Source organism: Candoia aspera, chromosome 2, assembly GCF_035149785.1.
Source record: "Candoia aspera isolate rCanAsp1 chromosome 2, rCanAsp1.hap2, whole genome shotgun sequence".
Lineage (NCBI taxonomy): Eukaryota > Metazoa > Chordata > Lepidosauria > Squamata > Boidae > Candoia > Candoia aspera.
In genome coordinates this window covers 135,219,375-135,232,420 of record NC_086154.1, presented here as the reverse complement: position 1 = coordinate 135,232,420, position 13,046 = coordinate 135,219,375, and the positions used below count along the sequence as shown (strand labels likewise).

Here is a 13,046-nt window from a genome sequence, read left to right as displayed (position 1 = left end):
TAGCCAACAGAACAAGCAGCCTAAAGTTGGCTACGTATCAGATCAGTCCCATCTCTCATACCAGCTAATGCCCATTAATCTCCTGTGAATATACAGCATGGCTTTTCTTTTGACATATCTTGGGGATCTGTTGTTTTTTTTTGCTGCGCAACAGGACATGAGGCAAGAATAACAACAGGAATAAATGTCACATTAGGCCCCCTGACTTTGATGGAAGGAGAGACGTACCAATATGGACTGTAAAATAAGTTCTTGTCCAAATGGAGATTTCGCAATTTTTATCAGTCCCTAGTCTGATGTGATTAGGCTGTGTGATTAAACAAGAACAATTTCCCTACTTTAACACAATTGACCCATTCAGCATGAGGATGTCCGGGTCACGGTTAAAGTCAATACCAATAAGGTGTGTTACCAAAACAAGTCTATAGGCTACATGGTAGATTACTTTTTGGCAGAATTAAGTTGTCCGGATTCAGAGATAGTTTTGAAAAAGTTTGCTTTGGAGCTTAGCATTAATGGGAGGGTTTTTCCCCCCTGTGCCTTAACAATCCTTTGGATTTATCACTAAAGGTGGATCAAGGCAGAAGCAAATGTAGGATTGTGCATTCATTTTCCCTACAGTATTTCTAATCATGGAGTGCAGTGCTGGGAATGTGACATATGGCAACAAACTGAAATAGCCAATAAGGTGGAATATAATGGGCAATGCATGATATTATACTCTTTCTAGTGGAGTCGCTTGTGAAAAGTGACTCCACTAGAAAGAGTGTACACAAAATGTGCACATTTTAAAAAAAAATGCATATTATTATTATTATTTTATTGGACTTTAAAATAAAAATTAAAACTATTAAAAAACAAAAATAAAATAAAAGCATATATTAGGCATCTGTGGATACAAAAATTTCAGTGCCTGCTGTCTCTGGGTCCATAGTTCAACTAGGACTAGCTGATGCTAGATGGTAGCAAAAAGTGAGGTTTGGATTCCACAACCCTCATTTCTCCCGCGGCCACAGTGAAGCGCCAGCATCCTGCACACATGTGTATGTGTCTTTGGTTGGGGGAGCTGCAAAGGGGGAGAAGGCACCTTGTGAGGAACTTGTCACATTTGGGGACTATGTGTGTCCACCCAGTTTGATCCGGGAGCTGGGAGTAAACTTGTTGCAGTGTTCCCTTTAGTAGTGAAGGAGTTAATTTTCTCCTTCTCCTGCAGCTGGAAAAAGCCTGATGAAAGCCAAGCTGGAGAAGGAAGATGGCTTTCCTTCTCTGGCCAACAAGGTGGCAGGAAGGAGAGCAATGGGATGGGGCCAAAGGCTCTTCCAAAACATCTGGCTCTGCAAGTGGAGACTTATGAATATCCTGGGAACAAGCATGCCAGATGTCTCCCCTTCGAGCAAAGACAGGATGCCTCCATTTGGCAGCAAGTCAGAAGACTGGTTATGGAAGTGGGATAGGGGTTGGCAGCGGGGACAGGAAGTTTTAGGCTGGTTTAGTTTTCTAAACTAAAGCTTGGATAGATCACACATTAACTTAGCAGTGAGGAAAGCCCCTGTTTCTGTCTCTTGCAGCAAAAATAACAGTTCTTGTGCCACTGTATAATATGTCATGCAACACATAAAGGAGACTGTGATCCCTGTAAATTTTAGCATGATAACTTTCCAGCCTTTAAATTGCCACAAGTTTCCAGACAAGCAGTTGTCAGTAACAAATAAATATGGAAAAAACAGAATGTTTGTGCCATCTAAAGGTCATCTGGACTTTTGCAGCCCAGATCTGGTAGCCCTACATTAATTTAAGAATAATTTATTCTTATTTGCATATTGGTACAGGGTGTGTGAACTGAACACATGCATAGAAGAGTTTAGATTAAGTGGATTCATGCTCTTTCCTCTTTAATTTATTCACATAGACAAAACTAAGAAATCAGGAAACATGCAGTAAATATGTCAACCTGATTCTAATTAACCATTCAAAATTAGTTACTATATGACATCACTTATGGCAATTACAATCAACTAAACATGAGAGCAACAGAGAGAACCATAACTGAATAGGAAAAAAAAAATTCAAATCAGTGCCAAAAGTAGACCTAAAAGGAAAGGTTTTTTTTAACACTTCTAAAAAAACTTCTTGAAAAACATTTAAAGTTCAACCTAATTTCTGGCTGGTAAGGTATCACGTCCTGGTTTATTATATGTTGTGTTCTTGAAATCAACTTTATATTTTATTATTTTTAGATATAATCCCTATGGTTTTTTGATAGTAATATTACTGTTGTTATCTTTGTTTTGCATTCTTCTGCATTATGTTCAGAACTTTTTATTGTTCTTCAGAATATGAATGCCATGAGAATTCTAGCAGTGGTGGTTCTACAACATCTGGAGGACACCATGTTGGTGAAAGATACAAAGGTTGCTGAAAGTGGGCATTGCTGTTTGGCTGGATCCCTGGACTAAATAGCCACTTTTTGTCAAAGGATCCTGCAATATGGTCATAATGCCAAGACAACAGGAGGAAGAAGAGATAGAAAGTCACACCCTGCAATATTACTGTCTATGATATTGCCCCCAGTCATACAACACCAAGGATAGGCAATCTGCTGCCCTCCAGAGCTTTTGGACCTCAACTCCCATTATGGGATCACAAGACTTGTAGTCCAAAATCTGGTGGTCTTGCAAATGCAATTCTCATATATATTTACCCAGAGGACCATCCTATTCCAAAGGGTTTGAGGCACATGCGCACTGCAGCTGAGCAGTGCAATCCTAAGCTTCTTGATTAATTCCCACATTGTATAATGGGACTTTCTCCTAGGAGATACACACAGGTATGCACACAAACATGAACTGCAATGTGGAAAGTGAAGTGGGAGGGAGGGATTCACTGCAATCACTCTTGTGCTGTTAAGTGTTAGAAACTCCTCCTGCTGGACTTTTAGCTCTTTCTGCCTTTTAGAAAAGATGAGCTGCCTGGAGAAACGTTTGTCAGAATTGTTTAGGGACAGGAAGGAAGTTGGGTTTTGTGCACATACATGCGGGAAGGCAGAAGACTTGAGTGGCGGTGAGGAAAGGCAGCCAGCTGCCTGCTGGGTGGATGGCTGGCAAATGCTGATGGTGGCAAATGCTGGTAACATAAGGTGACAAGGGAAGAGCAAAGTCAAGGTGGGGGTGAATGGGGTGGCTGAGTATGTATTCAAGACCAGTGCATTCATGGTTTATTCCTCCTTAATCCCTTGCAGAACCCATTCAAGTTCTTGTGGAACCCATGGGTTCTGTGGAACCCAGTTTGAAAATTCCAAACCTAGATTACCAGTCTTACCTGTACCCCATGAAACATACCTGCTAATATTAAGAACAGTACTGGGTTGTGCATGTGGCATACTGTGCTTGGTCAGTATGCCACATGCACAACCAAAGCCCACTTCCACTTTTACCCCAACCATGCTCACAGTATTTTGTGCAAGCTGGGATCGATAATCAAGAGCCTACCCCACAAGCCAACGTACTGTTACAGGCATCCCACCCAAGAGGAGCTATATGCACTGTACTGTCAAGCACTCAGGATGCCTTCTTAGTCCTTATATTTCAAGACAGTCTCCTTTCAGGTTCACCCTTTTAAGCCAAATAGTGGGTTTGGACAATATTACTGACATATCTCCAGGAGCTGAGCTGGACTCAAAGCAGTCTGTACCTTTCCAGCACAATACACTCCAGGTCAGCCCTCTCATCTGTGATTTAATCACAGATGAGGGAGGTCTTATTACAGACTGATTTTATTTTGATAAAAGCTAATTTCCAAGCAAATGTCAGTGCTCTTTTATTCAGGGTGGATCCAATCTTCATATCCTCATGGTGACACCAGTTTTCAAGTAAAGATAAAACCAGCTGAATGTGGTACTTTCTCCTAAAGTGAAACATTATAACAAGGATGGTGAAAGAGATCCCTTAAGCCAACATCTTTTGTACTGTGATGGATTTGCAGATTGAGAAACGGATTCTGTATGAGAGATCCAATCCTTTCTGGTGGGAGCTATGCTCCTGTTTCAGATTTAGGTTCAGAGAACTTGTAGGATGTCCTGAATACAGACACTGGGTGGTACCCACAAGTATTTTTCTCAGACTGAACTGGTTCAACTGCTGTAACTTTCCCTAATGAAAAGGATATATCTACTTTCATCCATGCATTAGGGATCATTTGGCTACTGAGGTAAAATAGGGTGTTGGAATAGATAGGCCTTTGATCTGACTCTGTGTGTGTGTGTCTGTGTGTGTGTAGTTTTGTTGGCTCTTTCATTGAATTTGTTTATAGTTTTTTGGTGGATTTATAAAAATGCAGAACTGGCATATGAATTCCTTAAATAAATGAGAAAATGATTATACTTCCTAAATTATGCAAGGCATAAAGGGATCACCAAGCATGAGGATTGTGTTAATATTTTATTTATATTATCAGCTGTTTTTTTCTGTCAAAAAGACTCTCAAAGTGACATATAAAGCAAGGGAAAAAATAGTCATTTCCACCAATTTACTTTGAACAGATATAGAGAAACATAAAAGTTCATTTTCTGCGTTATTAACCATTTTGTTTAATAGAAAGTACATCTAGTACACCATTAGCTTTCAATATTATATACCCCACAACTTCTGCCTGATTAATTCCAGAATCCAAAGAAGAGTTTGAGTCACAGTTTTGAAATGGAAATGCTTACAAGTTAATGGGGCTCAGAGAGAGGATATGGTAACTTTGAGAGAGGAGTGATCTCCTTCTTCACAGCATGACCTTGCGCTTGCTTCCTCTCCAATGCAGTGCCTAGTCTTTGATCAGAATATGGACACAGGGGCTTTTCAGGAATATGAGGCTCGATGGACATCTCTTCTCAGGGAGGTAAGTAAGCATCACTCTGCAAAGCTTTGCAAGTTACATGGGTGAAGTATAATTCATCGGGTGGTTCTCCTGACCTGTGGGGCCTGGAAAATGGCAGAGGGTTAGTAGTTCCTTTTAAGAAAGCTAAACATAGTACAATAGACATATTACTGGCCCAGATGCATGCACACATACATGGGACAGTAGCTTTTGGAGAGCCCTGAACTGTATTCTCATGGTCTTTCATTTTCAGCCAAGATTTAGAACCACGCAACATAACTCACCAGTTATCCCAATCATTTGCAAAGAGTTGTGCAAGTGATTTGCCTGTGAAGTTGTTGCTGTGTCCTGCTTTCTTGTGGTACTGTGATTTATTTATTTATTTTGAAAATATGTGGACTGGCCCTTTTTTTAATCTCCTATGTAAACCCCAGAAGTAGCAGTAAGACAAAAGATGGAAACTGAGTTTCCTGGATATTGTTCTTCCCTGGAAAAATATTTGCCTCACAGACACAGTAGGAAGTTTGTGTGTGTGTATGTCTACATATGTCTATCTGTATCTAACTATTATAAGTTATGGGCATCCACAGGAGAAGGGTGGTGGTGACAAAACGTGTTGCAACGTCACAGCACAAACTCTACCACTTTTGTATAAGCATCACAATCTCACATGCATGCTCATAATGGGTGGGGCTTGTATTGCAACATCACAATGCATATTTCGTGATTCTGACAAAACCCCAGATTCTACAGATGCTTCTGTTTCCTCCCTCAGATGAATGTGAAATATGCAATAGGTCACAAAGCACTGTGGCCTATCTGGGCTCTAAAGCTAATCAATTATTTCTTCCATCCTTAGAGGTGACAAAGCATTATATGAACATCCTTTCAGATTCAGCAAAGTGGGGTGATCACATCAGTTCAGAATAGGATTGGCCAGAACCACCAGCTATTATCCCCATTGCTACAACTTGGGCAGAAGAAACTCAGAATAAGGAAATGAGTCAAAGTAGAAGGCAGGGCTGAACTGATGTTTTGCTGTCTGAGGTGGACAGATGTTCCCTCTCTGAGAAGCCAGTTGGACTATAGCTGGGTCTTACTTCAGTACTGAAGATGGAACACCGTAGGACACCTGAACAGTTTAAGGAGTCCTAGGATGCACAGTTACAGACCTGAGAGGAATGCCTATCAGTGCTCGAGCTGACAAGGTAGGAACCAAGCCAGACATAACCGTAAACACTGAGCAGATGTCTTTGACTCTCAAGGCAGGGAAAAGTATGTCCAAAGTCCATTGAGTCAAAAGGATGGGAGGAAAAGGCCTAGGTTTTAAACCCTGGGGCTGGCATAAATGTAAGACTTGATTTCTATATAGTGCCTATATGTTTGTTCATTCCATTCGTGTGGCTAGTGTCTATCTACACGGACAGTCATGAACTCATTTGGCTGGCTAGCCTATGGTCTTCTGAGAGTAGCTATATAGTTCTTTCCCAGTATTTGATGCTGCAGTCAATGTGGGCAGTGGCCTCTAGAGGCAGCTGGCAAATTTAGATAGGGAAGGTAGGTAGATGCAGGTCCCATAGATCAGAAACACTAATGAGTAGGTCCTCTCCCTGAATGGGGGAAATCATAACAAATCTTGGTTGGTAGGCCAAGGAAATTAGAGTCTAACTGTCCTGATGCAGCAGTTATAAACCATTTTGACTAGAGGCTATGCCAATGTTCATACACACACATAAGTATCAAATCTGGTCTCTTTCTGTGCAAAACAGATAAAATTTATGAACATTTGGCAGTCATGGCAGATCCTGTTATTAATCTGCTGGCTTGCAAACAGGGTCTGGAGTTAAATTCCGTGGCTGCTTGCGGACTAAGTGGGTGTGGCATTCTGTTAGAGTTTAATTTGGAGCACATTAATTTACTCTTTTCCTTGCAATGGTAGGACATTATTTCTCTGTGTTCTGCATCATTTTAGTGAAAATGGGTGGTGGGTGGTGATGCCGTTGAAACCAATTTGATACAATCACTCAGTACTCTTACGGTTCCACTGTGATTCGGTCCTACTTCCTGATGAGTATTGTAGATCATCTTCAGGAACAAAGTAACCTTTAAAAATATCCAGTCTCTCCTCCCTGCTCAGTCTCTGGGGACACAGAATATAGTTGTATGCTATAGCAGCCAAGATAGCACCTGCGATAGGCCCCAGCCAGAAGACCTGCAGAATGAACCAAATGAAAAGCAGCTTTTAAGAATGCAAAAATGTTGCTTCATCAAGTCAGGGATGTATACCTTGGGTTAGACCTTCTATCGCTAGACAAGCCACCAAGAAGCAGGTCTGACCCAGATATTTTGACACCTGAGAAGAACCAGCAATTGCCACCTAGCTGCCATGGTTCCATCTCCTTGCTACATGCTTCATGGCAAAGTATGTTCTGATGACACCTGCTGCAGTTTTCCCTCTGGTCTTCGTATTCTATTTAAGAGCAAATCTCATCTGCTCTGCTTAGCTAGTGCCTCTTGGCTGTTTCCTTAAGCAGTAATATATTTGCTTCTCCGAATCAACCATTTTGAACATGAAGTACTTGTATACACAGTACACTGAAAATGCTGACAACATCAGAGCAAAATTTAGATGGTGGAAATAGAATAAAGAGTCACTGTGTAGCACAGGGTTTTAATTTTTTTTATGCCTTCAAGTCAGTCTTGACTCTTGGCTACTGCTTGGACAAGTCCCTGCAGTCTTCTTGGCAACATTTTTGGAAGTGGTTTGCCCTTGCCTTCTTCCTCTTAGGGCTGAGAGAGAGTGAGTAGCCCAAAGTCAGCTACCTGGTTTTGTGACTAAGGCAGGATTAGAACTCACATTCTCCTGGTTGCTAACCTGATTGCTTAATCACTACACTAAATTGGCTCTCAGCATATGATTAAGTGGAGCAAAGGGAGAGATGGCATTACAATAGCTCATAAGGGCTACTGGGGATCAGAATCATCTGTTTGAAGGCCTGTATAAAACTGAAGAACTGTAAGAAGGCAAAGCAGAATGAAACTGCCCATCTCCAGTGAGCACCAAGATAGCAGAGTGGGCACATGGGTGACTTGGACAGTTTTCTCCACTGTAGTGGGTGCATCGTATATCTATTGAAATAACCACAAGTATTTCTAAATATTAGCCTATGAATACTATGCATACTGATGTCGTGTTTGTCCTCTGCACCAGTCATATATTTGCTCATGTTTGGTGATAGCTCCCCATTCCTGTGAATCAATTTCAGAGCCAATTCTAGATTCTCTAGGGCTTGAGTGTTTCTCCCAAACTGATTAGGTCCATTATAAGCCTGTGGTGCTAGCAAGTGGTGCACATCTGTTTTTCAAGTGGTGAAATCCTCTTTGTTCAGGCCCAGAGAGCTTGAGAGCTTGAAATAAAACTGTTGTAGCCTTAGACTGGCAAATAATTATTAAACTTGTATGCTGCCCAACTCTCAATGACTCTGGGCCCTCCAAGTCTTTCCCCTGTTTTGTCTTCAATACTGACTAGGACCCTAAATCTTGCCACTGTTTTCAAATTCTTCAAATCTAAACCAGTGTTAAAACTCTTGAGAAATAGAGCATCTAATATATGGGGCTGGAAGAGGGCTTATCAGTGAATGAATTCTGGTGTGAAGGATTTTTATGTAATCTAGTCTGACAAATGAAGATCTGGGCTGATAGAGTCCAAAAGCAGAATCTTACCCAGTGACACCGACTGAATGTTCCCAGTATGACAGCAGGGGCAAAGGATCTTGCTGGATTTATGGAGCAGCCAGTATAATAAATCTGTTGAAGGAAGAAAAGGCATGAATTTAGATTGGTGGTGATCTTCTGTCAGGATACTAAAGCAGTATTTCCCAATCTGGGCAACCTCAAGATGTGTAGACTTCAGTTCCCAGAATTCCCCAGCTGGCATAACCATTGCTAAGAATTCTAGAAGCTGAAAGTCCACACATTTCAAAGTTGCCCAGCTGAGAAGCATCTACTTCAAGTATTCTATTCAGGGAGTCCTTTTCTCTTACCTTGTTCCCTACATCTAACCTGTCCTGCATAATTTATTACTGCTTCCTTGGTGGAGATTCTTTGCCTCACTTGGAGAAACATCACTGCCTGGGATATTCCCCATTTCTTGTTGCCCATTGCAACAACATTCTTCTATAAACTATCTAAAGACACTTCCTCAAGCTTTTCCCTGTGGATATAAATGTGGAATGGTCTTGATATTTGGCATCCAGCAGTACATCTTTTCAGGACAACAGTGGAAGCTGTGTCGATCCCTATCAGAAACATGCAAGGTTGCCATGTATGTGTCTTTTTAGGGAACAGCTCTCCATATGGAGGGATCCCATATATGGGGATGGGGAACGATTTGCCAAATACAGTTCAAAGATAATAGTGAAGTTATTCATCTGTATGAGCACGTAGACAGCAGACTGAGCAGATACATGAGACATCTGGTCATAATCATCCCCATTATGTGGGTGGTTTTGAAATTCTATTGAAAGTATAGAAACTATTTCTAAATTAGCATTTATACATATAAAGTAGATCCTGCCCTCTTTTGCCTTGCTTGGTAACACCTTCCTTAATATTGTATTCATTACAATGCCACACATTTGTACAGATAATACAAAAGATGGAAACAAAATTATCATTCCAGCTCATGAGTTTATTGGGTGAAGCACATGTTCCAACTCATAGGTTTCCTAAGAAATCTGGAAATTGAGAGGAAAAAACTGTCCTGCAAATAAATCCAAATACAATTAACCACTGTTTGCATAAACATGAGTTTCATCTCTGTGCTTTAATTACAATATTAAGGCAGACCTATTCTGCATAAGGTTTCTGAGTCAAGGATGTTTGTTAAATCGATTTCTGAACTAAATTGTTTTGGTACTAATTAAGGATGTCAAAAACACTCTGTGAGAAATTTCATTAGCTGTGTCAAAATATCTGTGGCTTTTCAGATTTCCTCAGTGTTTATTTTCTGCAAGTTTTTCTGTCACCAAGTTTGTTTTCAGTTTGCCTTTACATGTTGATAAACTCCTGGGATGACCTAGGGCAGCGGTCCCAACCTTTTTGGTTCCAGGGACCAGTTTCATGGAAGACAATTTTTCCACGGACCGGGGTGGGTGGGGGTGGCGATGGTTTCTGGATGATTCAAGTGCTTCCTCTTTCTCTCAACCTATTTTCTTCACACCGTTTGGAGATAGCAGCCAATGGGCTTGCTTTCTCTGACAGGAGGCGGAGCTCAGGCGGTAATGCGAGTGATGGGGAGCGGCTGTAAATACTCAGGCTGTAAATTTGCTCGCTCGCCCACTGCTCACCTCCTGCTGTGCGGCCAGGTTCCTAACAGGCCATTGACCGGTACTAGTCCATGGCCCAGGGACTGGGGACCACTGACCTAGGGTCTCTCAAAACCATTTGACCTCCTACTCTGCCTCCCCAGATAATACCTTGCTTTAAAAACAAATAAACAAATCAACTTTTGATAACTTTGAAATGTCACATTATAAAAATGAAAACCAAACAAATCAACACAAACAAAGAACGATCCCTCCCCCCAATTCTCATCAGTCTTGCCTAACTCCTGCCCCCTTTCCTTCACATTTCTTTAATGGAGAGATGTCTTCTGCTGTGTCTCTTACAAGTGAACCTTTCTGCTTACCAGCTAGTGAAGAATAAAATGAAAGGACTCACCCCAACAAGATGGGCCATTGAAACAGCCATGCCAATAGCCAATGCTGAATTGCTTCTGCTGTCTCTCCTGCGCTTGTCAGTAACAGAAAAGATGCACATAACCACAGAAAAGGTTGTAATCATCTCCATCACAAATGCTTCACCTGAGGATATCTCTTTGGAGATCTGCCAAAGTGTAAGAAAGAAGTGTTAAGGAAAAAAAAAAAGACACAGGCACAAAACACACAACTTGTTACTGTGTCCTTGTAAATTTCCCACTAACGCAGTCTTGATGTTGCCTTCCCAAAGATATGTTACTAAGAAATAAACTCCATTGCATTCAAGGGGACATCTTCATTTCCCCCCACTCTGGCTGCAGGTTTTATTATGTGCGTGGGGAAGATTGGAGGGGCTCTTGAAGAATTGCCTGTCTGTCTTATGTTCATTCTTTGACCCAAAGCAAGAGGCTGGAAGACATGCACACGAGCTTCTATCAGATTAATGAGAGCTTTGGCAAAGAAAGTCTTACTTCATTGGCGAATAGGGTTTTGCGGATGTCTTTGGGTGTCACCCCATAGATGATTCCTGCACCAGCAAGGGCTCCCAGCAGTTGTAGGATCACATAAAATACAAAGCGGATGATGGAGATCTGGTTTCCCACAAAGTAGGCAAGGCTGACAGCTGGGTTGATATGCGCACCGCTGATATGACCAAATGCATGAACCACGGTTGCGACAGTTAGTCCAAAAGCCAAAGAGATCTGGAGGACGCTAGGCTGCTCCAAAGGCCACTTGAAGGATGAGCCCAAGGCAATACAGATAAAGATTGCAGTGGCTATAAATTCACTTAGAACAGCCCAGGCAAACTTTACGCTCAGAATCTCTGATTGTCTTTCCGTAGTAGTAGCCATAGCCGGTTCAGAGAAGAAGTAGGCACCGAGTGGGTGTTGACATGGAATTTGTAGGCACCCCGAGCAAGGAGTAAATTTGCTGGGCCATGCTGCATGCATTTATAGAGAGAAAGGGATGGGTTTAACCAAGTGTAGGTGGGGCCAAGCAGAAACCTGTCAGAAATCCTGCAGGTAATTTTGGAATTAGAATGATTGTATTTTGATGTTAAAATAGTCCAAGCAATTTCCGTAGCTAAAGAGAAGACCCTAAAATTTGAGGGAAGAGGGGGATTCTCCTCAAAGCATTAGCTTGTTTTTGAAAAGTCTTTTAGAATTATGAAGAAGATGGTTTATTGTCTTTCTTTTCATTCCCATTCTCTGAGAAGTGGCAGTTCCCATATTTTATTTTGTAACATGCGAAAAAATACAACTATGAATTTAGATGGGGTGTATAAAGCTTTGCCTGGCTTAGGACCAAGCTCTCATATAGTCTACTCTGTCCTCATCACCAGGGCGCTCTCCAGGGGGTGGGGTCCTGTTGCAGGTCTGTGTGACATCTCCAATTCATTTTGGTGTCTCCATGGCACAACCCAAATTGTACAAGAGAAAGCCGCTTGAGCTGAAGCAAGGCCCTCGTGGTTACAGTTGAGGAGAGGGCTCAAAACATCCTTGTTTACCCAGACCTTATAATGGTATCCATTATTTTCACAATGGTAGGTAGTTTAGCCTTTGAATTATTTGCTTTAAAATGCATCATGTAATTGTGTTCATTGTTTGGTTTCATTGTATTTCAGTGGTTTTCATTCTCTTTCTGAAAGCTGCCCTGAGCCATTAAGGGAGCTGGTGGTACAGGCATATTTTAAACAAACAAACAAACAATATGTATCTTGTGCTGCACAATCACTAGCAGAAATTTGGGGATGAAAAGAGGAAGGTTTGGTGGGCAGGGACCATTTTCACACTATCTTTTCCTGCTCAGCGTATGTTTCCTCTCTTTTCTGCTGATCTGAAGTTATCTTGCCTTCCACTGCTCTGGGCTATGTTGCTTTCTGGAGTCATACATGCCAGTCAGAGTGGTATGAACTATTATGCTAATGCCAGTCATATTTCTGTATGTGATGATGTCACAAAAGCTATTCAGGTTGTGGGCAGACTCTTTACTGGTTTCTGAGAGTGAGCTATGCGTCTTTCATTTTCCTACTCCTCATTATCCAAACAGGATGGATAATGCCTGCATGAAGCAGAAACGCTTGTGAAACATACTTGTACAAACAGCCTTTCAGAAAGTCCTTCTATTTAAACATTTTTGTTCACAGCCTTCAGACAATGAATAGATCAAAAGGACCATTTAATACATTTGCCACCAAATTGTACATAATGTGAAAAATTCATCTTATCTTGTGCCAACCTGAAAGGAGGACCTGAATAATGAAAAGATAAATGATGAAAAGGAACCAATGGCAATTGCAACAGCAGATATGATGATTTCAGATATCTGAGTTCACAAAAAGTATGAGGACTGGAGTGTGTTGGGGTATTTTTAGTATCTAACTCCTATCTCTTCTACAGCCACAGAAAATGTTTAAAGTCCATA

At 41.3% G+C, this 13,046-nt stretch overlaps 1 protein-coding gene across 1 annotated transcript; it reads right to left on the bottom strand.

Annotated features, from left to right (window-relative positions):
• Positions 1–4,917: 4,917 nt before the first annotated feature.
• Positions 4,918–11,473, bottom strand: LOC134492412 (aquaporin-5-like). Its single transcript, XM_063296581.1, has 5 exons — positions 11,093–11,473; positions 10,585–10,749; positions 8,587–8,670; positions 6,901–7,075; positions 4,918–4,967 (listed from the first exon to the last, which is right to left on the bottom strand). Exons 1-5 carry the CDS (start codon positions 11,471–11,473, stop codon positions 4,918–4,920), a joined length of 855 nt encoding a protein of 284 aa, XP_063152651.1.
• Positions 11,474–13,046: the final 1,573 nt, after the last annotated feature.

Coding starts and splice junctions, on each gene's coding strand:
- LOC134492412 (XM_063296581.1), bottom strand. CDS start 11,473: ATGGCTACTACTACGGAAAGACAATCAGAGATTCTGAGCGTAAAGTTT. Junction 8,671..10,584: donor CAATGGCCCATCTTGTTGGG/GTGAGTCCTTTC, acceptor TTCCTTCAACAG/ATTTATTATACTGGCTGCTC. Junction 7,076..8,586: donor CATTCAGTCGGTGTCACTGG/GTAAGATTCTGC, acceptor TTCATTCTGCAG/GTCTTCTGGCTGGGGCCTAT.